Genomic DNA, 27,783 nt, shown 5'->3' with positions numbered 1-27,783 from the left:
GTATTACAGATTTAGAAATTGTTATTTTGATTCACAAGCCAAGAGTCAACAACCTCACTAAAAGCAAGATCTGCCCCCAGACAGGTGAAAGCCCTGTGAAGTTGCCATCACCCCCACGTCTGAAGCCTCAGAACGAGAACATTCGCCTGGAATGAAAGTCAGAGATCCACAGCCTGGACACGCACAAGAAATCTTGGCAGCCACACGGCCAAATAAAAACCTCCCCAAATAATGTCTGAAATGATACAGATAATTTGTTAGCCTTGCTTAAACAACATGCAGGAGAGAGAAGACGCCCGGTGTCTCAACATGCAGCCGAGCTGGCACAGTATTTACCCCTTGTCACTATCTGGAACTCCAGCGTAATAAATGGATGAAATGCAGCTCATAAAAGTATTCATATGATGAAATTTATGGCTTACATTAAAGCATGTTTAACTTGAAAAATGACTATGTAAAGCTCAACTGATGTCTTCCCTGTGTATATTCACAGTCATATCTGTTTACTTTGGAGAGCTGCATGTTTAAATTTATTTCCACTTGTGCATATCCAAACTTTGTGTGCGTCCCAAGCAGCTAAAACCTTTTCTTTTTTCTTTGTGAATTACGTGCAGGTACTCTGTTTACTGTAAAGCCCAAAGCACAATTCGATCTTCCTGACCACAAACAGAGCCGAGCCTGGAGGTGCAAAGCTCCCAGCCCCTTCCCCATGCGAAGCAGAGGCAAAAAGGACGGGCGGGCTACGTCACTTGTGCTGGAAGAAGCTGGCCCCACGAAGAAGAGGTCCGTGTCCGGAGCCCTGCTCGATCAACCTTATTTGAGCATGCAAGAGCACAGCTGGCTGGGCCCACGGAGGCCAGAACGCCTGATGCCAAGCCATCCTCGCCCACCTCAAAGGCTGGTGGGGAAGGCGGCGCCGGGAGGCGGCTGCCCACATGAGTCGACCGGCGCGGGACGAGGCAGCTGGCGGCGCGTTAGGCAACCCAGCCTGCGGCCTCAGCCAGAAAGCTGCTGCACAGATGCCAGTGCAGATTACACAGGTCTCCGTACTTACACCTCCATTATCACGATGAGCAAGGAGCAGGCAGGATTCCCTTCCAGCCCATCAGTATCTCCTTCAAACCTTTTTCACTGTAGATGGAGTGAAAAAAAGTCTTCCATACTCTTAAGCTCCTCGATTTTTCAGTAGCAGCAACACGTTTTCTGTTTTGGGGCAGCAGAACTATAATGCCACGACTACTCAATTTACAAAAACATCCCCTTTGATATACTATTTTTTTTCTGTGACCTTTACTGCAGTATCTAAATATGAAATATACTGAAGCAAAACAAATACGGAACCTCCACAAGGCAATCTGTGCACTGCCTTCAAACAACGTCCCACATTCACTGTGTGACTGAGCACATCAGGGAGTCATCCCAGATTCCTCACCAACACACTGATAAAACCAGCCAGCAAGGAAACACTTGTGGACAACACTACTCTTCAGACACAGTACAGTGTATTCTGATACAAGATAAAATATCATTCTAGAAATACTGATGGGGTAGTAACAGGATGAGGTATTTAGCACATAGATGCACTTGTAAGGATGGTGCTGAACCAGAATGTTTTCAATACTGAATTGCTTTCCCTCTGCTTCATTTGCAAATACAGGTCAGCTTTGTGGAAGCGATACTTTAAAGCCAGAAGTACAATTTCTAGTATGCACAGATCAGAAGTGCAGTTCTTACTACTCATGCATTGAATTTCTTTTGTTGATCTGTTTTGTGTAAAAAACTGCTTTTCTTTCTGCCTCAAAAAGAACCCATCCCTCTCCTCAAATACATATATATACTAATTTCAGTGCAGTTTCTTTTCCTTTTTGCTTTCTAGAGACAAAAGGGAAAAAAGAAAAAGAAAAAAAAAACAACACATTGAAAACAGCCCAAGTGCAGAAGAGGACAAACATCCAGGGAGGCCTGGGAGCAGATGACTTAACAAAACTATTGTGTATTTACACGCAAATATTGGCAATGAAATGCTATCATAATCAAATCACATGTGCAACCTTTTCAAAACCAGTATCTATTCCTAATTCCATTACATCCAGTTTGCCAAAGAACAGTATGAGTGACCTGCCATTTACAGAATGAGTGTTCCTCAGAGACATACTTAATCAGGGAAAGAAAAAAGAAAAAAGAAAAGACAGAAATAATTCAGAGGAAAGATGTGGACTGAGATCCAAACTCTTCCTAAATCTTTTCTGAACTGTCTTTTATTGCTCGGTTGAAAGGAATTTACAGTGTGAAATGATAAGAAATACAAACCACCTTCTTAATACGTATGCCAAAACATTTACTTTTCTTTTTAATGCCACTTTAATTTCTGGTAAAATTCCAAACCAAGGGTTTATATTTCATGATATTGTCAACTTTGCATAAAACTACTGGTACTACTCATGACTTATACAGCCTCAGGGAGACTATTGATTTTTTCCCCTTCATAAATCTGAAAATGCTCTGTCTCTTCCCAGTGGACCCATTATATTTATTGGTATCTATCCCAAAACAACTGCTCAAGGTTATAGCTATGAAAACATTTGGGATTTTAATTCACTACCCAGTGTCCAGAGAAGCCCACAGATTTTGGCTCAGAACCCAAAATTTGCCCTGACTGCAAAAGATATGTCTTTTTTTATTGTGTGTCAGGACCACAGGGTAAAACTTCTTCTCTGGATAGGGCTCATACCTTCTCTAATGGAATACCGAGCAAAGTTTAAAGAAAGGTGGAAAGTGAAACAAGCCCTTCTTTATAGGCAGTTGAGACCAGACAATGACAGTTACCAAACTGCAAAAGTGCTTTTCATAAAACTCGGATTTTCTTAAGGAACAGCTAAAACAGAGAAAGGATTCTGTCCCTTAAAAATAGAGGAACAGCTTTTGAAAACCATTTGCAAGTCTGACATCTCAGATGTGGAGGTGTGGTCAAAGATGAAAAAGAAGATTTAAGCTGTTCAGTTCATTAAAATAAAATATGCTGTAATGACTGATTATGTTGCTATTGCTTTAATTGGCATTTGAACCTTCAAAGATAACTTTGCATCAACTTTAAGCTAGTTTATAAAGAAAAAAGGCCTGGCATCATGCAATAATATTCTACTCTCTCTACCTGTACTGAATCCAAATGGACAATTTGCATGTGAATTTTTTTTTTAAAAAACTATGCTAAGCCACATATTGTACGCTATAATGATCTTTCAAGAAACTATATGCTGACTGTACCCTCGGCTGTGGGATGTTCCTTTTGGCAGAAGAGAACTGCTGCTAAAATACACCAAGGCACTTCAACCTGAGGCATGGGACTACCCGTGAACTTAGCTGTGGCCAACTCCGGAGCAGGTGCCAGAAATATGGAGAAGAGTGTTAGCGTAATGATTTTGATTTCTTTCCCTATGTAATTAGGATAGACCTGGAAGCTGGGAGCACCGTCACTGTTAGCATGTTACCTGTTTCAGCAGCTGTGCATTGCATGGCAAGCAAAAGCAAACTGCCTCAAAAATCAGCAGCCACAGCAACGGCATTTAGTTTTAAGACATGTAAAAATATAGCCATCACAAGAAAAACTGTTGCATTTGCCAACAGATTTCACTAAGTGGTATCTGAGATACCGTAATTTTGATTACATTTAGAACAAAAGCATATGCCTACTGTGCAGTTAAAGTGCGCAAATGCTGACTATATATTGCTTTGCACTGTACTTTAATAAATTAAATACAGAAATTGCAGTATGTTATCCATATTCTACACAGAAATACCTACAGTATAATTTATAACTGGCAGCTGACCAGTTGGCAAGGCAGGCCTAGACTTTGCATATCACATGAATGCATAGGCTTTCATTTGTAATCTAGCTTTCATAAAATGAGCAATAGCAAATTTTCAAGCCTGTAAATTCTAAGCTGAACCAACACACTCAACTATAAAATGTTGTGTCCCATGAGTATGACCTGTTCCAGAAAAAAAAAATGTTATTACTTTAAATCATTTTACAATGTCAGCTTTTATAAACATGTTTGGCAAATATACGTCACAGCACATACTTGTGTTCTGCTATAGACCTTTGAAAGAAAGCAGCTTTCAACAATAAGCCAATAATTAGAGGTTTTCCAATAACCTGAGACTGCCAAACGCGACACCATGGGTTTATCTGCTTTCATGATGTGCTGGTTATTTCTTTAATGACAATATTTTGCAGCTCCTTTACTGATTTTCCTTATCCTTTTCCTGTACTGATTTTCCTTATCCTGATCATTGCAGCAACAGAATCATCACAAATCTTGCCTGCTTCATGCAAGTTACAGTTAACAACTTCAAATTGAGAAAAAAGCCCCGTTTGTACATACCACTAACTGTACATGGAGTTTATGAAGTCATAGCCAGGCAGTAATATCAGGAGCAGTAGCTTTCAGAAATTATTTACTAATATTCATTATCATTAAAACATACCATACCAAATGCATGTCATAGTAGGAAAAATCCTTAGCCTTTAACCACAGAGAAACTACTTCCTAAATGTATTGAGAAATGCATACACTATGTTTTGGCCCATTCATATATGGAATTAGTTTTTATATGGCAATTTGTAAGGAGAAAATGAGGAAAGAAAATGTATAGATAATTAAAATCTCTCCATATGTAACAAAACAAATCTTTGGATAAATTACTGAGGCTGTGGGTAGGGAGAAAACACAGAGAAAACACAGCTAGAATCCACTGAAAATACGTGTTTCAGGACTCAAGAGTGACTTCAAAATAAATAAATACACTTCAGACAAGCACAAAAGATGGTAAAATGTGCCTTTTCTAAGCAGGACTTATTAAATAAAACCTCTCTCTCCAGGAAAAAGGAGACCACAATGCACATTTAAAAGCACCGAAAAGCACTTGGTCTGAAAATCACAAACACTTTGCAGCAGCTTTTTTCCTTTATTCTTTCAAGCCATGACATAGCTGCTCAAAACACTGAGCCAGCACAATGTCTGTGGTGGGTTTCAGTGTCAGCAGTTCACATCTCTAGGGATGGCAAAGGATGGGATTTGGGACTGGAGTTATGTTTGGAATCTGCCTTTGGCCATCCAAGAAATCACCACAGAAATAAAAAAAGAAGTCACAAGCTTTAAGAAATAACGAAACGGATATGGTGTTATTGTGCTATCAACATCTCTGTTAATATGGCATGGTTCATTTGGTCCTCCCAACATGGTTTCTTGCAGTATGACCCTGGCCCCCTTGTTGCTTCAGCTTTTTCCTTCCGAGCACAATGAACAAAATGATGGTCTTTCCCATGCCTACCCTGTGCTCACTCCAACGTGAAAAGTCATTCCGCACGATGGTATTTTACACGTATCTGTACAGCAAAACAAATGCAATTTAGCATTTGCTAGACTTCTCTTCCATGTTAGGTAAATTACACTTTTGTTTCCTCCAATAAGCAATGAAACAGAAGTGACACTAACCCCGATAATATCTACCTTTTAAAATCATACCCACTGAAACCAACATTACACTTCCCACTTAGAAATACCTAAAATTTCAGACTGAACTGACCGTCTGAGTTGTATTTGCTTCACATGCACAGTTTTCTTTTCAGCCCCAGTGACTCTCTCACCCCCCTCTTTATGTGGCAGTTATGGCTCTGAGCAACAGGAATTTAGCCTGGTGTACCATCCAGGATGAAACACCACTACATGCTGAACCTTTTTAGCAGTGAAAACTAGCCTGTGTAACACTGTTAGGGTAAAAGATGCAGCTGCGTAACATGTAGAACACTAAGAAATTTTTGCTGTTGTAAGAAAGTGGCCCAAGAGGCCAAGCAGCAAGTCACGACACTGTCATTTTGCACTGATTTTACAGAAAGGATGTCCAAATACTGCAATGGTGAATGATACACTCATGCTCTCAAGCCCAAAAGACAAAACAGAAATTGGTTATTAGTGAAAATTGACTGTAAAGAGAGAATTTAAAAATAGAATTTGAAAGCAAAATGTATGGGGAGAAATTAAGATTTTTAGCAATGCTATATCAAATAACATAGCAAATGTAATGGTGAAAGTGTTATGGTTACGTTACGGAAAATATTATGGTGAAATAACATAGCAAATGTTATGGTGAAATGTCTCAAACGTAACCTGCAGACAGATCTCACTTTCACTTACACAGAGATTACCTTTCCAGAAATCAGGTATTTCACTGAATTACCTTCCCTACTCTCCTGTCTTCTGTGTTTACTGCAGCTTGAAACGTGTACAAGTACCACAGGAACAGCATCAGGAAATAAAATCTATTTTTAATGGGAACTACTTAAATAAAGTTTAAAAATAAAGTACTTATTTTCAAAACTAGATTGCTTAATTTTTAAGGGCTTTGGCTCTGTAGTATACAAGGGTGCTCTAAGATGCATATACCCAAAACCCCGATTCACTTTCAAATTAGTGCTCTCTTAGAAGTATGAATTGCTCCATCTGGAAGTGATTAGGGTTCCAAGGATGTGCAGCATTAAGAAATTTAACTTACTGAAGTACTTCTTTTTTAATAAGCTCTTCAATTTAAAAATAAGAATAGTTGAAAAAAAAAAAAAAAAACCTCCTTCCTAGTACAGCTGTTCAAGTCACATGAACCACTTTATTCATTTAATATCCTGACAGGGGTGGGGGAAGGAATTATGTTAAGCTGACAGTAACAATTGTAATAGCAACGATCTAAGGGTGCCACTGTACAGAACAGAAAGTCAGATACTTGACCTAAAATGTTTCGTGTATTTCTCTGTGCTCAGTCACCAGGCTAGCCCCTCTCACAGCTACCACCCAGATGCTTCCCATTTTCATTGGAATATCTTGCAGAAAAAGGCTGGGACAATGTTTACACCTACCATGAGCATTTGATCGATCTACATTGCATATGTAACTTGCAGACAAGTAGTAATAAACATACTCATTGTGAGCAAGATACAAAGGGTAATATTTCAAGCACAGAAATCAAGTTGCACTTCACAGGGTCAGGGACTGATGCATGCTGACACATAAGATTGCTTTTTCCTCTTAAAAAGCAGGGAGGAAAAAAAAAAGGACTTACTAACTTTGTCACTTGTCACCAGTCTTGCCAGATTGTTATTTGAAGCCAGACCCAAAAAAAGTGCTGGATATCTTCCAACTGGAAGAACCCACCGAAGCACATCCTCGACAAAGGGCATGAACGAACAGCAAACAGGGACAAACAGTGCAACACACAATCAAAGAGGTCACTGTTGACTGAGCACTTTTTCTAGAGATCCATTTTTCCTCTGTCAGAAATATACGGTCTGTTTTCATGACTTCCCAATTTTGCCACAGTTTCCCAAAAGGACCACTACAAAAGAGATTCTCTCTAACATCTGAAAACTCATTCTGGAATATGCCCAAAATGGCATTCAAAGGTTCAATATCTCAGGCCACAAATTAAAACAGAGTTACTCATTTTATCTTCTGCTGGGAACTTCTTCCTGACTTTCCTGCTGTCTCTGAAACTTTTTGATGAATATTTTTTAGATGTTTTAGGGAGCACTGACAGAAGGGAAGTTAAAAGTTAGTATTTGACAATGGGAATGTTGGCACTTTTCAGGTTAAAAGCTCTTTGTGATTATGAAGGGCTGAGATGTTAAAGTAAGAGAAGCTAATTTCTCTGGGGAACATGAAAATTAAAATATATTTCTAACTTGAATGAACTGACATGCATCATCAGTTGTATTTTCAATTAAGGTTCTGCAATGTTGATTAATTCACTCATTTGAAAACAATTTACATACAAGATGGTCGGGGAAGTGGAATGTTGCCCTGGGGGAACTCAACAGAGAGTCAGGGATCAAAGTTGGAAAGCAAATTGACATAGTTGGGGAGCTTTCAGTAGAGTGATAGTGGTGGCTGAAGATCACAGCAGTCAGATGAATGCGTTTTGCTAAGAAGATAGTTAGTGCCATCACTGAAGATTTAATCCTTCAGATTTTTCAAACACGCAGCCTTGTACTTTAAACCATCAAAAAAAAAAAAAAGCCAGCCATCAGTCTAGGGAAATGTTTGGATACTTACATGGAAACTAGCTTTAGATTTGCCTTGATGAATGTGAGAGTGTGCGCATCACCTTCACCTAGTGAAATTATTTTCTTGTTTAAAATACAATACAACCTTTGCCAGCTGACTCCAGAAAAAAAAAATAAATCGATTTTCTGTCTATATGCAGTTGTTAGACATAACCAGGAATATTAATGAGAAATTGATCTATTTATAAATAAATGATTAAACTACCAGTAACTGTTATAGCATCTCAATGGGACTCCCCAAGTTAGATTTCAGTTTGCTATGTTTAAATTGAAAAAACATTTCCAATATCAATCAATCACATGGTCTCTTTGAATTCTTTAGAAAAATCAGAGATGTAGCATCTGAATAAATGAATGTAGCAAACATTTTAAAAGGAAATGAACCAATTATAAAATTTACTCACAAAGCCAAAAAATCATGCCAAGACTGTTGGTTTCACACCTCCCACGAAAGGAAATGTTTAGTAAAGTAAAAACCACGTATTACATATAAGCTAAATCAATGTCAAAGAGAAACAAAAAAATCAGTAAATATTAGTTTGAACTTAAGAGACAAACCATGAAATGTGAAACCATGTGTTGTTTTTTTTTAATCCATTTCATAACGAACAGTTAAAAGTGCCCGTCACCAGCTGTTGCTGGAAAGCTGTCAGTTCATTTTTAAATAGAGATGTCAAAGGTCTGCAAACCTGTTATTGAACAAGACTGAAAAGCATATGACTATGAACAACTGAAAAACACTGAGGTGATGGGGTTAGGTGCAGGGACACATGATTTTAGACAACCTTTTGGCTTGCCATGTGCTTTGAAACTCAGTCCTCTGGAGCTTTCAAGGCTCTACTGTTACACCAGTCATAGATAAATTCAGGACCACAAAGCATACCTCGGCCTCTCTGCTAGAGGGGCTCCTAATGAATTAAGAATGGGAATGTCAGTGCAAAAATGAAAACTTATGCTGTACATCTCTAGAGGTAAAAGCAGACCTAAGTCTAATGTCAAACGCAACAGACCACTGCTCTAATAAAACACTCTCTGAATAGAACGCATCCATTAAAAGACCATCAAGTTACTGCAACGTACATAGACATTAAAACTCTTATCCACTCTGACCAAAAATACAGGCCTTTACTGTTTAAATGTTTTTTTTCCTATGACAATGTGAGTTTACTTTTAATAACATCATTGACAATCTAACTCTCTGATGTGGCTACTCTAAAGCAGACAGCTGCATTTACGTAGAAGTTTTCCGTGCGCCAATATATGGCACAGGAAGCAAAAAATCTCTGCATGGTTTAGAAATCTCATGCCACAAACTATTGTGCTTGGGCAAAAAGAGTGCTAAACATCCAGCCTGATGTAAAGAAAAAAATGTTGAAAAGATCTTCTTCAAATGAGTAACAAATAATACTGTGTGCAATCATTAACAGAAATCAAGGCTAAGTTTCCCCCACCTGCTAATTTAGCAATGGCATCAAAGGCTCATTAATGCAGGCAGCGAGGAGCATATGTTCCCTTCTACAGCAGGGGAAAAAAAAATACGAAAGAGACAAATGCATGAAATGCTGAAACAAATTGTAACATCTCATGCCACTGGTATCACGCGGACAAGCTAATAAAGCAAAACCGCAGTGAGGTGTGGCTAAGCCGGGTGTCAGCTGGGGGCCCTTCTGCTCAGTCCTTGCATTTGTGCCGTGTCCTTTCTGCAGCGCTCACGCGTGGGCCGACATGCGGAATAGGGACGACGGCATTACGCTGTCACTTGCCCTCTCCAAAAAGAGCCAATAAATCACACTGGTCACCGGCTGTCCTCAAATACTGACTTCCATTTGTATGGTGAGCATATGGAGGTGCAGACATCTGCTGGGACACCGGTTGCTAACGTGGTGTTTTTTTTTTTTTTGCCAATAGGTCACTCTATGCATCTAAATTCTCATAGGAAAGGTATTCAGAGGATTGAAGAAGTACCTTTTTTGTTTTTCTGTGGATGGCTTGGTTGGTTTTCCATTTGTGTTGGAGGTTTATTTTGGCATGCGTGTGATTTTTATATATACATAGGTTAGCAATCCAGAGCTTGTATCACTTACTAGGAATGTTCAGCAACCATTGTGAACTACTGCGGTATTTCTTGCTTTCTGATCAACCAGTCTTACTGAAACACATAAATTTAAGTAGCCCGTCTTTAAATATACAACCTCACACATAAATTTAAGTAGCCCATCTTTAAATATACAAACCCATCTTATGACCAAACACAACACAAAGCTCTTCAAAAAAGTAATGTAGTCCAAAGCATGCTTAAATCATGAAAACTCCAGCACTTAATGAGTGCAGAACCCACCAGATTATCCAAAAGGCTAACTGGACAGCCATGAAGAGTGCACAGATTAGGAAATGCACTGCCAAGAGATGGCAGGTAAAAGTAATAAACTATGCTGGTGTTATCAGTATCTTGCACATTCTCGACGTCTCCGAAGGCGCAGCAGGATATTTCCTGTGCAGAGTGATGGATGACTACATGAGAGCCGTGCAGAAGGGATGCTGTTACAGATGCCGTCACAAAGACCTTGGTTGCTGAGTTTAAACTGCGGGAATTCAGGACATTTGGTCTTGAACTCTCTTGTTCAAATCAAAGCGTGCAAGCTGAAAAGGCAGTGATCGCGAATCTGTAAAACCTTCTTCTCTGTGTGGACTGCTCTTAACTGTCCCCCCATGCCAGGGAAGGGCTAGATGAGCTGAGAAAACCAATTCAGCAGAAACCCAAAAGCAAAACATCTTTCCAATTAAAAAAAAAAAAAAAAGGAGTTGATGGAGGTGTCCATCTATTGGCAGCTCTGACCCTGAACCCCCCATTTTTAATGCTGTTTTCTTCATGTGGTTGATAGTGCCAGCAATAATCATTGCTACTGTCTTTCTCCAGTCAGCTTTGCAGGATCAGGGGCTGTGCTAGTCATATCCCCAGGCATGGATCTCTCCCACGGCAAGAATTTAAAGGAGAAAAAATAATGAAGAGCAAAATACCATCATACGTAAGTTTTAGAAGGAAAATATGGGTGGCTCTGTAAAACTGATGATACTTTAATCTTTCTCATGTGATGAAGGCAAGATGACTATAAAAGACAGAAACAAAAGACGGTGTACTGCAAATCTGTACTTAAATAAAAAGCAGAGAGCAAGCAGTTGCATACCTGGACACAAACCCTAAATAAGGCAATGAAACATAGCTACACCACAATTGCTATTTTCAGATTATTTGTTTCTAGGAAAGCATAAGAAAGAGTTAAAACCCATTTGACAAAATCCTGCATAACCAGAGAACTGTAAGGATCCTTCTGTAAAAACATCAAAACCATCCCACTACTAGAAGAGCATACGTTTTTAAAAGTTGCATTAGGCAATGAAAAGAATACGTCCTTTTCCCTTCAGCAGGCCTATTTATATGCCTAAAATTAAACACATGCCTAATAATTAAGCATGATTAGGTTCCAATTACTTCGTTTGTGCTTCTTTAGAGCTTCTTTCATTTCATTCTAGCTGCATCAAAATGTGAAAACCGGAGCTGTGAATGGCTGAGATTGACTGCCATCGGTTTCAGACACATTTCAGCCCACCCTGAAAAATGTAAGCTTCCTGTCATACGCTGTCAGTAAAACTCATGTCTTCCAAACAACAGTTCTGAGAACAGAGCTTACATGACACCTTTAGATTTTACATTTTGTTTGACATCTACCATTTGTGAGAAATGGCATTTTATATCCACTTTCCATCCTGTCTGTCCCCATCACCACCACCACCACCAAACATAATTGCTTTTACTATAAATATCTGACAGTGCTAGTGAAAGTAATATAGAGTAAGATTTAGAAAGCTCTTTTTGACTGCCTAATAGATTTGTTATATAAGTGCAAATCTTCTTCTACTGTTAGTGTTAAGTAGTTTCTTTCCTACAAAAAAAAAAAAAAGAGGAATAAATCATCTTTCACAAGTGGATAGCACAGACTGAGCAGGGAAAAAAATAACTCTTGTACTTAAAGTACATTCAAGAAGTCAGCTTATCATCAGGCTGCATGCGACATATTTGCAAGTTTCATCTCTGAGATTTAATATTAATGTCCTTTTTATTAATTTTTTATTTGAACCTATACTAAATTTGGCAGGTAGAGTACATCCACTAAACAAGAGGAAGAAGAATCAGGTTTGCCCAGGTAAACCCTACTATTTTCTGACTCAAACATTCATTAAAGCAGGAAATAACTGACATGATGCATCAGCTGCTGTGGAAAACTACTCCTGATGAATGTTCAATTTACTGAGTGAATCTTAAAACTATTCCAGAGCTGCCAATAGTAACTGAATGGCAAGCCTTGACAAAAGAAAGGAAAAATCAATCGATCTATAACGACATAATCAGAAGTAAATCTTTTATTAAAAAGAAAATGAGCAAATCAAACAGATGTTCACTTTAAAAGATAAACATTCCAACAGTTATAATTTATAGGTATGATTCAGATTATGTGTGTTATTCAGAGTACCAAAGAGCTTCCAAATTAAAATCACAGGAATATCTTCCTATAAAAATCAATGTGGTTATATTAAAACTGGAAAGGAGGATCTACGTGTGCTTGTTTATTTATTTATTTATTTATTTATTTATTTATTATTATTATTATTTTTAAACCAAAAGCCTTTTTCTCAGTTTTCTTTATCTACTTCTTTCATAGTGGAGAAGACATGGGATTCAGGATGGCTGTTCACAAGCTGCCAATAGTTACTTCTTTGTGCTTTTGCAAAAGTTCACCTATGTACAACATATCTTGCTAAACTCAGTGAAGAACAGGATCTCAGCCCAAAGGGCCCACCTTACCCCCAAGTTCGTGAGAAACTGTGAAGTCCCGAAGCAGCAGCAGGACTGATGTGTATCTGGTGATTTCTCACGTGATTACGCAAAAGTGTACGGAGGAGGAAACACGATTTCACAATCGCTGTCGAAGTTCAGGAATAGCTGACAGCAACCGCAGCCCATGCTTACAGCAGTACCCCGAAGTGGAAATGAGCCCCCAGAGAGGCAGAGCAAATGTGGAAACATGGGGCCTCATCCTCTCCCCTCACTCCCCAAGGGGCAGCCGGGTCCCTTTTCCTTAGAGGAGGGCAGGAGGGTCTCCAGGACCCCCCTTTGCACCCCAGCCCTTACTCCCAGCCTGGCATCCACTCCTGCTCCCCCGCTCTACCCCAGGACCATCCAGTCCAGCCCAGCGAATTACTGGAGGAGCCAGCCTGAACGTGATGGTAGTTTGCCACTGGAGCTCACGGGACAGCTTGTACCTCTCAGAGCTGCCATTTCCTAACATCAAGAAGTAATTAGTCTAAGTTGACTTCCATCACAGAGCGAACAGTTTACCAACAGTTACTACATAGTGTTATGTTAGAAATTGTATATGCTCACTGCTCTGGAGAGATGCCTAAGGGATTAACTCTCAGTAGTACTTTCAGTAGGGATGTATATGAGGGCATGTACGCCTGGCAGTAAGGGATTGCACAATGATTTCCATAAACAGAATCTTACGCATAGAGTTTTCCATCCTGGTGAACTCAAGTTTTCCACGTTTGGTCTCAGATAGAAGCAGAATTGCTCTGAATACTTTGGGAACTGCTCCCATCTCAAATCCATCACCTGGGAGAGAAACAGGAGCCTGATTTCACCATGTTTGTTCTCTTCCAAGATTTACTTCAGCATGTTGGTACTTTCTCCATTTTTGTCTTTATCTTCTGGTTCTTCATTTCAGAAAATATTCACTGAGGCAGGGTTTACTCTGTTTCCAGAAATACGTAAGACTCATGACATAAGGTTGAAAGGCACCAAGCAAAGGAAAGTATCAGTCACGCACATCAACTGAAGTCTTCCTTTTACAATCTGACATTATCTACCTAGGCTGAAATACAACCTGTGTTTCCTTCTATACATTGGAAAGCAAAACAAAAGCTCAAACATGCACATTAAATAGCTATCAAGAGGAAAATCCATACTGTGCAAGTGACAGGTTCCTCTAACAAAAGCATCTACAACAGCAAAATGCAGGAAATGCCAGGCCCTTCCTTCAAGTATCTACAGAAAAGGTTAAGGAATACAAAAGGAAATTAAAAAATAATAATAATAAAAAAAGGAAAAAAGAAAAGGGAAGAAATATTAGCACAGAACAGCACATGCTAAGAGTGCAAAGTGTGTTAATTAGTATATTGTAATGACTTCTGACAGCTTCACTTAATGCCTTTTCATCATCATACTGTTTCAATTACGCATTCTCCACTTCACGCATTAAAACCAGCTTCACTATTATTTTTCACCTGCTGCTTCGGTATTAGGTTTGAGCACTTACGTCTTTCAAGAAAATCATTTTATTTTCCAGAAGTTAATCACTGATTCCCTCAGTAAACACTAGGGAAAAAAAATTCCTGCGCTCTGTGAAAGCATAAAAGGAAAACAAAGGGAATGTTATAATGTGGGATGCTCTGTTACCTCCAGTGCCCTGTGATCCGCCATGCTTCACAAAGCCCTTGGTTAGGAGCCAGTCATGCAGCTCGGGGTTGGAGCACGTTAGTGCAGAAACCTGAAAGCTGGACGAACTTTCCCTGAATATTGAAAGAATGATGAAGCGGCCTGGCTGTTTTAAGCCATTAGCTCAGCTATTAAACATGAAAATAAGCATTAAAACAAACGACCGAAAGTTTGATCGACTCGCAATATAAATTAAAAGGCAAAGCTAGCTATTCCATTACTAATGACCTGCTGGGGAAATATGTACCTTCCTTTTTCCTTAAGCTCATGCCTTGAAGAACTACAAATAAGGGAATCCAGAATGAATTGATAAATGGGTCTAAGCCTCTCCAGTATTTTAACATGCTGGATTATTTCCTATTCCCACTGAAATGGGGCATAATGAAGACCAACAGAGCACCTTGCTCCTCTCCTTGAAAGACCAAGCAGCACGCCACTATGACCAAGGCAAGCAGTGCCTACCGGGGGCAGAATGTGAACACATTCAAGGAGCACAGCTCCCGGCAGATCACTCCAGCTGCTCACAGAAGCGGGCTCTGACAAGAGACCTGAGACGTAATGAATGGGTCTCCTCCTACGCATGCCTCTGAGCTCACTCTAGGGAGAGGCAGCAAGGGGAGGACTACGATTGCCTCCGGGAAACAATCTTTCCCATCCCAAACTTCATGAGACACACCCTATTCTCCAGTCATGGTATGGGTGGAAGATTTTTTTCCATGCACTCACAGATCGCTCTGTTCCAACAAGTTTGGTACATTCTCCCTCCAATCCACTCCGGAAAGCTGCCAAGAACTTGCAAAGCAAGTTGAGATTTTCAGCAGAGCTCTAGAGGTACCCAGAGCCTTGCAGGATCTGGTGGTCAGAAAACCACCACAGGCGGAGAAGTGTTACACAGGGCAAATAATTTGAATCATTTAATGATAGTTTACTGTTCTGCAATTATACCCATACTTGGAACCACTTCACCACTCATTTTATAAAACAATCACTTAATAAGAAAACTCTGACACAGAGCCACAAAACAAACTCCTTCAAGTTTTCATGCAGCAACTCATTGCCCAGTTACTTCTCTTCCTTCTACATCTTGCTGCATTTAAATACTGAAATAGCATGGAGGCAATGATTTGGCCTGAATTCCAAATCTGGTCAAAGTTCTAAGTTCATCTTCTTCTCTACCCGTCTTCCCCCACAGCATAATGCTTTAAGCCCTTAATTAAAGTTTTTATGGCTATGGTGACACTCCCAGGACATAAAACTGTATACATGGCGTTTTAAGAGCAATATCTTTCATCAGGCAATGCACTGCATTTAGAAGTAGCAGCAACCTTTTTATTTATTTATTTATTTATTTATTTATTTTGAGAGGCATTTTAATGTTGGTAACGATGATTGATTCTGGACTGAGCTTTCAGATCCAGGCACCTTCTAAACAACACTCTTCAGGCTTCATTGTGCCCTTTTTTTTAACCTAAAGAATTATTTAGCGGCCAAATCTTCCCAGGTGCCTAGCACCCACACACTTGTTCCACAGTCTCTCTGAAAAGGCATCTAGTAAGATCCTAAATCAGCACCGGAGCGCTTAGAATTAGTATGTACTAACAGATTTAGGCAATAAAGTTTTAAGCTACGGAAGCTTATTATTTCCATCTTTAAAATCTATTCATGTAAGTGCAGCCACCTTCTAATTCAGAGCAGAAGATTTGAGATTTAAATGTAGGTTTCCTTCAAGTGAATTTAACACAAAAAGTGACAGGAACTGGAATATGGCTCTTTTGTGATTCGAAGAAAAAGAAATGAAAGAATAGAAGCAGCAAACAAATTACAAGACCTGTCAACCTTGTTAGATATTGTGTTGGGAGCAAGAGGGATGAATAGAGACTTCCCACTTCTATGCCTATCACAAACAAATGAAAATATATGCATGGTTTTGAATAAGGTATTTAGGAAATGACAGATAACTCTTGGGAAGGCAAGTTTGCCTTCCTGCTGAGAAAATAACATATCTCAATAACACTACTTTCTTTCAAATTCCTCAGGACATAGGGCAATTTTAATTTATTTTGACTGCTTATTCCGTGTTGACAATCTGAATTGGTAACCTCTTATATTCTACTGTAGGAAGCAGTCTTAAATGTGACAGCTCAATCTGTAAAGAAAAAATACTTTCAAAATTATACATCTCTTAACAAACCATCTTCTCCCAGCTATTCCAGCCTTAATTCCAACATTCAAGCTTTGTGTTTGTTTTTCGCCACAAGGAGGGCATTTCATTCCAGAATGTTATCCTTTCCGTAATTTTAGAATTACACAGAGTAACCATGTGTCTGGGTAAGCCCAGAAAAAATGAGACAAAAAAAAAAAAAAAAGGCAAATTATTTGAATGACAGAAATAGCTATGCTCCATAAAGATCTATGCTCATTTACATATGTGAAAAATTCCTTCTGTAAAGATTTTCCTTATTGGAAGAACATGATCATATGCTATATGAATATATGTAATTTTAGTGCTATCTACAATATCAAAATAATTTACTCAGCACATTTAACTCTACAGCAAAAACTTCACATAAAGGGTACAAGGTAGAGAAAGAAAACCAATCTCTGCTTGCATAACTAAGGATCATCACTGCCACAACCTAAGCCATTGTTTTAAATTTCACAAGAAATTCTGCAAACTATATTAAACTCCTCAAAAGGATTTCCAAGCCAAAATTTTCCACCCCCACTTGGTTCAGGTGCCTGAAGCGACGTAAGAGGGGAAATTGAAATTTCTTGGTCTTAGAAGTTCCAAACAACACGCACCATTCCTCTCGATGAAGAGGCTTTTTATTTTTGATTTTCTCCATTCCTTTCTCTAAGTAGAAAAAGCGTACCCTACTATTTGCTCACTATTGTCAAGTAATCTGAAAAGTATAGGAATGTAAAATTAAAGCTCTAACAAAACTGACATAAGCTTCAAAAATCATTCCACATCATTTGAAGTTTCCTGCTTCACTAAGTTTTATTGTTCTCCAGTTTAGTTAATCTTCTGATATGGTGAGGTCATTGTTCCATGTATTTTTGAGGTTTATACTTATGCAGGAATGTAGGAATGGTTGTGTAGGTAACTCTGAAATCAATCCCATTAGAAAAAAAAAAAAAAAAAGAGTAGATGCCAAGACTTCTCCCTTACAAAGATAAAATGTAAATGCTCCACAGAAAGTGAAAACAGCTCCTCAGGGAATTGTCAGGAACTGGGCAAAAGAGCAATGCAAACGTTTGCTAGTCAAGTAGAAACTTGAAGAAAGAAAACTGGGAGTGCTTGTGAGAGCAGAGCAGCATTGCCAGCATGGTGTGGTAATAGAGAAAGCCTATGCCTGGTTCACTGACCTTGCATGTTGATGTAATGTCAATAGGAAAGAGGAAAATAAAGAAAGAAAAGGAAATAGATAAAAATCTGTACATATAAAGTGTATCCCTTTTATTCCTTAGTTTTTAGTGCATTCCATGAGTCTTCAGAAACATCAGGATAAGCCAGCTACTAATGAAGGGCAAAGTGCTGTCAGTTTTCAAGCTGACTTGACTGAGTTTAGCAAGGACGTGAGGGAGAAACAGAGTTTAACAACACTTCTCGCTGCTCCTGAAAAGAGAGCTACCTCAATAGGAACCATAATTTAACCTTCTTCCCTTTGGAAAGCTTTTCTCAAGAAAACACATTAAAGTGAAGAAGGAAAACCATTTGCTCTTCTCTTTATCAGTTTATTAGTTAAGATTGAATTCTCCATACATTACAAATATGTTCAGAATGCAGATCCTAATAAATGAAGTATGACTGATATTCAGGAAAAAACAAACAAACAAACAGTAGGATGCATCACTGATCCACCTCAATTCCCTTTACATTTTTAAATTTTAATATCATTTAACAAAATATGAAAATGTTAAAGAGTGTTCATCTGGAAGAGGAAAACAGAAGGATAAATGTATCACAGTCTCTTTAATCCAAATATTTTCTTTAAAATAAATTCAATTTTCAAGCTTCATTTGCAATCTCATTTGCACAGAGTTGCCAAAATGATTAGCCCAAATGAACTCCCTAAACATGAAGGTGAAATCTCCCAGACAGTGATACAGCAGGAGATTAGAACACCTGCAGACATCCACTCTGCCACAAGAGAGTTTCTTTTTACTTGGAATTACCCTCAAATGAATACCTTCAAACATAACTGTACAAAAGAAAAGATCTCGCAATCCCTGGTTACACAGAAACCTCGCATTTTAAAGACTGAAGAAATGCATGCCGTTTCAGACTAAAAGCTAAGAAACAAAGAAGTCTCTCTAGCTTTCAAAAACTATGATCACTGAAAAAAGGAGAAAAGGATGATTTGTACCAAGGTCTCAAGATACTTTTAACAAAATAACTAACATGAGTGATATTACAGTATGCAAGGTAAGGAAATATTTGTTCAGAACACCAGCTGAACACTTAATTCTCGATGAAGACCGCCAACTCAAGCATCTGAAAGCATGTGTTGTTGTTGTTGTTGTTTTAATGAAACTGATAATTTCATAGATATTGTGTATATTATAAGACTGATAGCAGATCAGAGGTTGGACTCGATGATCTTGAGGTCTCTTCCAACCTAGAAATTCTGTGATTCTGTGATTCAGATAAAAGTCATCTCATGAGAGTAACAAATGCCTTAATAAAGAAGGATTTTCTCACCCATCAAATCATCACATGCCATCTACTCCTGTTGATTATGGCATTTATTTGGTCAAGTATTCACAAGTTAAAACTCTGTGTGTTTAATCATAGTCTGGCCTGTTATAAAGCATTATGTCTTAAGACTGTATTTGATCAAAAGGCAAGCATAGACTAGTTTTTGCAACTTTGAGAAATTGCAATCAGACATTTCTCAACATCTGATAGGAAGGAAGCAGAAGAAATACATTTTAAAACGTGTTTGGTTTATTCAATGATATACAAACAACTGTTTAAGAGTTATGAGTGTTAATAATGAAGGGGTATTCCCTGTATGTATAGAAAAAAGCACTGCACATACCATGTGCCTTACCTCTTTATACCGCATCACCTCATGCAATAAAAAGCAATGTCAATCACATTTGTAATGCATATATTAAAACAAGGTACATAACCAAGACAAAAAAAAATGCAGTATCTTTAGTTATTTTTACTCCAATTTTATTGTGAATTAACTGCAGCCTGAACTAATGTTTTGGTTAAGATGAGCAAGGAATACATCCAGAAAAACTGGAAATGCTTTGGCCTAGTTACACAGATACCTAATGTATGAGGACAGTTTCCTTTTTGCTCTTTTTGAGGTTGACAGTTATTTCAATCTCAAATACTACTCTTAATGTTGAAAGGAATGAGCCATCAATCTTAATAAAAAACAGCTGGACTTTAATGAAATCCAAGATCTAGGCCCAACTTTGTACTCAAGAGGAAGTGTTCCTTTCATGTCATAAAGAAAGAGAGGAAAACACTAAAATCAAGAAGGAGTTCACATCAAACAGAAGCAAGCTGGACAATGAATGGAAAATGAAAAACAGCCACAAAAGGCTGAAGGATGGCTGGGAAAACACTAAAATGGTCAAGGATGCTCTGTCAGTCTCTGAAAATATACACTAAAAATATGGAGATCACCACTAACAGTGACTGGCCAAGAAAGTGCTGTGGGGGGGGGATGTTTGAAGAAGTATGAAAACACAGAGGTATGGATAACATACTTGCCAGGCACAGCATTTAGATAAGAGATGCTCTAGTTAAATCTGTTACTTTTATGCCTGCCATTTTGTCAATTTGGAGGTTAAAAGTGAAGAATATAATGGATGATGGGCTTGGAACCAAATCACAGCTCCTGCTGTTGGGCATCCAACTACTGTAAGCAAGTAGGGCTGTTTTTATTTTTTTAAAACCATGGTAGGTAAATACATTGTTTTCCAAACATCAACAGCACACGTCCATGACAATGTCTCCAATAAAATACACATTAATCTAAATGAGCATTTGCACTAGTTTGTATTAAGGGTAGCTTGGAGCTAATAGTTAAATTAAGGCTAAGAATCAAAGAAACACATTGAATTCCTCTGCCATAGGCAGGGAGATATCTTTGACAGGTTGGACAATGTGGAGAAGTGAGGAAAGTGTGGGAACAGAACAACCACATGTACCACATGTGGCCAAAAATGGCTCTAGCGAGAGGTGACAGCCTTAGAGGCATTTGTTTCAGAGCAGGGTTCAGTGCAACTGGCCCTGCCCAAAGCTCTCCTAGTTTGAAAGCCACTGAATCAACCACTTAAAGACTGGGCAGATTAGGAAATAAAACAGTGACTTACCACACCTGCATCTAATACAAATCCCCTTTTATTTAATGAACTAAGATTCATAGGAGGACCTAGATTTGATAAAGGTCACAGAGCCTTTTGCTTATACGCTTATACTTCAAATCCAACCCTGAGAGCCAGTGACAGAAAATCATTACCAACTGATGCCCGTTCAGCAAATTATCTGAAATGCACTGATACTTTTAAATTCAAGGTATACTTTTTAAGCACAGAATATTCCAAAAACTGAATAAAATATTTTCCTCTCTCGTTAAAAAAAAAAAAGTCAACCTAATTCAGACTTGGAAAATTTCCCTTTCCTGTCATGCCACCCCACATGTCCTAATGTGGGTTACACGCAGGGTTTTGTTTTTATTATTTTTTTTTTTTTTTAAACAGGTGCTTCAAGTCTGCACCCCTGCAGGCATGAGCACAGCTCTGAGTGATCTGGGGGAAGAAAGGGAATGGCAGGTAAAGGAGCTCTGCAGCTACGTCTTCCTACAGCACAGGAGCACGCAACACCGGACAGCACTGCTGTGTGTGAAAAGGTCAAAGACCCCGAAGCTCTTTGCTGTATGACGGGAGGGCTTGTCCCAACTTAGAGAATTTCCTCCAGATCATGCTGTGTCTGCCATACAGGGGATTTATGCATTTATGCTGTCCTAGATTCTTATTCATAATTATTCGGCCCCTAAAAAATTGTTACTGAAAAAAAAAATAAGGACCAAGACAAGTCCTCTCACATTTTTGGACTTACCCTCTATGCATGATCACAAGAGATCCCCTGACCCATGAACTAACTGCTCTTTTTGATAAACCATCTGGTGGGAAAGCTAACTAAAGCATTGTCTGAAATCAACAACAATAGGAAAGGGAAAGAATAAGATGAAATCTGACTGATTTTACAGACTATGAAGTCTTAAAAACTGCATTAATTTGACAAAAAGTGTCTGGGGAACTTACATACTTGTATATTTAATTTTCTTTTTTTTCTTTTTTCTTTTTTTTTTTTTTAAAGACAGAAGAACCCATATATCCCAACTGCATAATTAAAGTTCCACAATGAAAGAAGACTCACGGATCCGTAGCTTCAACAGGACATGTGAGCATCTGTCAGGATGACAGACCTCTGACATGGATCTTCTGCCTGTTCTCCGGCGCCTTTGAATTCCCCATGGGGGGGAACTTGCGTGCAGGTTTTCTTGGTTTCCACCTTAATTACTCCTGTAGTGGCTCAGTGGCATTTCAGTTAATCAAACAAGATTTGGATTTTCTATGACTTCGCAGTACGGGGTGCCCCATACCAAGCCCAACAAAGAGCAGGACAGGCCAGTGCCATGCTACAGCTAATTCTACTCATGGGCATGAGATGGTGAGGAAGGCAAGGACAACACTGAGAGCATTTTTGTCATAACCGCTGTAAAAATGTTAACCCAATAGGGTTTTTCTGTTGTTCTGCTTTTTTTTTTTTTTTTTTTTTCCTGATTGTTGTTGTTGTCTTATTTTTCCATTTGTAATCCGTAGGGATATATCAGTCTTGGCTAAAAACAATTTTTGTGTTGAATGTAGCCTCCATTTATGTATGGTCCCAAAGCAATACAGATCCTTGAACAGTAAATCAGAAGAAGAGGAGTTTTACGGCCTGCAAAAATCCTTCAGTAATGGGGAATTCTAGCAGTGACGGAGAGATGGTTTTAATTTACTTTTTTTTAAAGTTCTGGCAAATCTTTCAAAGACAAAATTCATTTTCTGAAGTTGTCTTTCATTGCCAAATACAAGATTCTGATTTAAAATGACTTGCTTTGTGCCTTTGTTTATGTTCACTCTCTAAACTGAAAGAAATCCAACAATATTCATGGCTCCCTAGTCAATTTTGCGTTAACTTCACTTTCAGCTTCTCATGAATAGGGCTTTATTACAACAAATTAATTTTAAATGAACATTCTTCCCTGGAAACATTTCTGTTCCATTTTGTGAAAAAGTTGTTTTAAACAAGATTACACCTTTGACAGGATTACACCTGACACAAATGCAATCTTTTATGTGAATGAATTGTGATTTTCAGAACTGCAGGCTTTCAGAGCGTATTATATTACATTATTTTGCTATCCATGACACCTCTCAATGTCTCAGGGGGGTTTTCCCTCTCTGCTTCATGTAACATCTGCGGAGTTCCCCCTGTTCTGTGGAGAGAATTAAAAATGAATAATGTGGTTGTTAAAACACCGAGTTTCAATGAGAAACTGTTTCCTCCTTCGTGTTCATGGGTACTTCAAACAGTTCAGAGTCTTGATGACCTGCTGTTTATAGCTTGCAGGCTATGAGAAATTAAACAATATTCTTACTGTATTCTTACTTTCTAAAAAGCAACCCACATGTTTTAATTCTAACATGAAGACTGTATAAAATTATACTGAAAGAATAGTAAGGAAGTTAAAAGATAAATGTGATCCCGACAGACACAAATATAATTAGATATCAAAAGGGGTTATTTTTAGTGTCACAAAACATTTTGCATTTATGAATTTATTTATTTATAAGCCTGGAAAGGCCTTGGAAACTTACCAAGTATTTTTATTGAAAACTAAATAGGAAGCTTACTTAGCAGTGTGCAGTGATGTATCATACACACACTCTTTTGGCCACGTAAAGTCAAAAAAATAGTCGGACATTTTCTGTCCATCTAGTAGATCAGTCAAAAATATAACAGAATTCAGACCACTGTGTCTGAGGTTTGAGGGAACTCACTTGCCAAGGAGACAGAAGAGAGATTTGTAGCATGACAAATAGCTACCAGGAGTATGTAAAGAAGATGTAATTCAAAGTTGGTGACAGTTGTTTAATTAACACTTTCTTCTGGCTTCTTACTGTGTAAATTATATTATACAAATTACACTCACCCACAAACCAGCATGTGGGCAGAAGCAGCTATAAAAAAAAGTTTTCAGTGAAAGTACTGTACCTTGCATTAATACACTTTCTTCATAAACCTGGTCCTAGGACTGTAACATTTGCAAGCCACAGAAAGTTGTAAATGTTCTGCAACACTAATGATGCAAGTGCACAGACAATACAGACACATACATAGGTGTACAGATGTATAGCTGTAGAAACATATAGCAAGATCAGCGTATCCCCCTGCTTGGTTGTCCTTAAATTTGTAAAAAGGTACAACATCATGAATGCTAAATTAAGAATTTCCATAAACATTATCAAAAACTCACAAATAGCAGAGAAGGAAGCAAGATTCTGAGAAGTCTAAGAAAATGAGAAATAAAACTAACATATCCTCTTCAACTTGTACCAAATATTTCAAACATAAAACGAAAACCAGAATCAGTGGGTGAAAATGTTGTAGAGGAAAGGGGGATGCTATGAAAATGCTAAGAAACAAACAAAGAAACAAAAAATAGGGAGCTAAGTTTGCTTTAAAAATACCCGTGATTCAGATCCCCATGCTCAAATATAAAACATCCTGGATGAAAGCATATTTTCACGAGCAGTGAAACGGCATCTATAGCATGTAAAATGATGCCTTTTTTTTTTTTTTTTAAACGACTATCTGGTTAATCAGTATTTAGACTATTCACTGCGGCAATTAAAATGATATTTATGCCCTGCAGTCCCACACCTGATGTCTTCCTCCTGAAGAGAAATGTTTCAAATGTTTGACCTCAATTTTGACAAACTAATGGTCACTAAAGTGTGTTTTGGTCTGTGCATTTAGTTTATGCAAAACAGCCTCAGGATTCCTCTCTGCTGGGTGAAACAAGGACCTTTTAAAAACCACTGCACGTAACCTTCCCATCCTATCCACTTTAGACTGACTGAAAGGAATTAGATTACAGGTAAAGAACTCCTCTTGAAACAATCCAACTTTTCCTCTGTAAGATCCATTCAAGAATACAACCCAAAAAAAATAAATATAGAATGAGTGGCTTTCATCTTCAAGTTAACAACAAGGTTTGAGAATGAATGAAGCATCAATAATAACAATAAAAACAAAATCAGAGCACCTTTCATTCCTCTGATAATACTTTTGCTTTATTTCAGAATAGTAGAATGGAAATAGCTGTGTCCTTACTTATTAACTATGATCCCGTTATTTCCATTTGCAAATAATTTGTCGTATTTTTGTCTGAGAAATATGCAGACACAGCACAAAAAGGAATACTATACTTTGCTCAAGAGAAACAAAATTAGGCTGTACTGTTTTTAAAACATTCCAGCTACAATAACACAATTATAATTAATCTGAAGAAATGATATGAAGTTAATGACCTCCAAGAGGCTACAATTTTAAACCTTTTTCCTACCCCAGGGAGATGGAGGATCAGCAGTTAGTGTTCCAATTCAAGCCCCGAGCCTGTGCCAACATATTTTATAAGCTAAACCCAGGTTTGGGAGACAGGCCGCATATTTTTCAGAGACTAAACCAGCATAAATCACAAAGTGCCAGCACACTATGAGGTTAATGTTGTGTTTTACTACAGTAAGCAATTTCTATCACCATTTAAAATGAGACAAGCAAAATTCAGGCAGACAAAATCTCATGCATCAAAGATTAATTTTTCAAGTACTGAGTGTAGGCTTTGGCTACTGAGGGAACGTATTAGAGTGGGAGCAGCAGCAAGCACTGCAGTTAAAGGAGCATAAACATCTCCATTATAACCCATTATAACCCTTCTCCTTGTCAGCTGACTGTAACTATCAGAAAAATTGTTTATTTTTCTGCTACACATTTGACTTTTTATTATTATTTGGGTAAAAAGGATCAACTATGTCCAAGTACAGAGGAAATAAAATATATCAGCACCAAAATGTCTGAGGAATGACTACCAGCCACTGGTGTGGTAAGGCAAGTTCCAGTGAAAATTACTTTTGACTGAAAGAAGAGACATTTAAACAGCACCTTACGCATAAATCAAGCATTAGGAGTCTGTTTTCATCTTGTAAGCTGCTCTCTGTTTCATTGATGAGGTCTCCTGAAGGTGAACCCAAGGCCCGTAGAGGCTGGCACCAGGGAGCTGCAGTACAAAACTGGGTGCTCCTTGCATCGCCACAACATGCTCCGTTCAGTGACCACTTTCAGTAACACCAAGAACTAGACCTTTTCCGAAACAGTACGTGTCCAGAGCTACAGAAACAAGGCCAAGAGGGGAAGCTCACAGCATCGGGTTTCTGCTGCCCGCCAGTTCATGATATTGGCACACACCTTACAAGCCAATGGTGGACCCAGCTACTGAGCAAACGGTTCAGTCCTCTAATTTTGTCTGTGCCCACTCCTGCCCCAGAGTTCAGTGTTCACTGACAGAACTGTAGCAACCTATGCCCAGAAGAAGACAATTTAGATTTAGCAGAAAAGATCAATAGTAAAACCTTTCCTTTAGCCACAATGCATACATTTGTTAACTGAAGAATTTGATGTGAAATGAGGGTTTCCAACATTACGTGCAGTAGGTTAACCACAGCATGACACTACATCGAGCACTAACAAATGCACACCAGCCCATTCACGGATTAAATTTTAAAGAATCTATCCATTAGAAACTGTACATGATCTAGGCTCAAATCCAAGGCAAAGACTATATACTCTCATGATGGAAGATTCTTGCTGATTCATATGCATACTTTTCAACTGGTAGCTACAGAACTTGTCCCTTTTCTACTGAAACTGATGGCAGACTGAGGACTTGGAAGAGAAGGTGATGCTTGAGCTCATTTAGTCAAAGTTGGTAACTATATTCCCCATGAATGTATCTCTTCCTCTGTGTGAGTGTGTGTGTGTGTATGCAGAAGGGAGAGACAAGCCATTGAGCTTTACAATACACCATTAAATTCTCTAAAATCTAAATAGGTTCTAGGACTGAAGAAGTAATCGTTAACGTTTCCCTTCCAACACATTTACAGCATATGCAATGTATCCTAGTGTTAATGGCAAATATAGCAGGTCATTAAGATGACTGGAACCAATTAGACCAAATTAAAACACAATAAAGACATCACTGCACTTACTTTCAAAATCATTATAAAATACATAAACTGAGCTTACAGAAATACCTTTGAAAACCAGACATAACTCAGAAGAAAAAAAAAAAAAGCACAAATACATAGCAAGTGGTTTAGTTAATCATAAAAAAAAAAAGTCTAAACAACAAAAAATATCACTCAATGACAAGGGGTCTTGGACCTTTGATTATTAAGAACTTGCTTTGCCCTAGTTTCAATTTTGGTGTACAAATTTAAGCAAAGATAAAGATTTTAGAAATACTGAAAATGGGTATCAAACAGCTGCTTCAGGAACTACCTTTCTAGAGCTTTTTTGGGCTAAATCTTTTTTTTCAGCAAGTGTCACACAGTCTGGGCACAATGGTGAAAACAATGTGATGCTACTCAGCTAAGGCAAAAAGTATAAAGACATCACTCCTTGGAAAAAATCCTAATATTTAAGAAGCTTCGATTATATTCACGCTTGTGTCACCCTCTGCTTCTCAGTAGTCTCTTTCACCTGAAATTTCATCAAACTTCAGTCTAGTTATGCATTCCGTGGCACACCTGTTTTCACTGAGCTACTGAAAAGCACTGGTGGGTAAAGATCCAGGACCTTATCTAGCAGGGAAATATTAGCCCACTTAGTTGTCTCCAAGCAATTCTGTCTCTTGGCTGGTCACGTGTTGGTCGCTTTTAATGCCTTCCTTTTTAATTCACAGACTTAATTTTAAATTCCCTTAACAAGCTCTTTCAAAAAATAAAAAAAAATAAAAACATGAAAAGATAATGTTTTTTCTGT

At 38.3% G+C, this 27,783-nt stretch overlaps 1 protein-coding gene across 3 annotated transcripts in view; it reads right to left on the bottom strand.

The window, feature by feature from the left end:
* The window catches only part of MACROD2 (mono-ADP ribosylhydrolase 2), an 854,218-nt gene that overhangs the window by 562,155 nt on the left and 264,280 nt on the right, over window positions 1-27,783 (bottom strand). For 2 of the 3 annotated variants that reach the window (XM_068675719.1, XM_068675721.1), the window contains exon 6: window positions 13,674-13,781. The exons of the other annotated variant lie outside the window; for it this stretch is intronic. In XM_068675719.1, coding sequence (XP_068531820.1) covers window positions 13,674-13,781 — 108 coding nt within the window. The remainder of the gene's footprint in view (window positions 1-13,673; window positions 13,782-27,783) is intronic. 3 annotated transcript variants of the gene reach the window in all.

Source organism: Anas acuta, chromosome 3 (assembly GCF_963932015.1).
Source record: "Anas acuta chromosome 3, bAnaAcu1.1, whole genome shotgun sequence".
In the NCBI taxonomy this organism is placed as follows: domain Eukaryota; kingdom Metazoa; phylum Chordata; class Aves; order Anseriformes; family Anatidae; genus Anas; species Anas acuta.
This window is presented reverse-complemented; position numbering and strand designations above follow the sequence as displayed.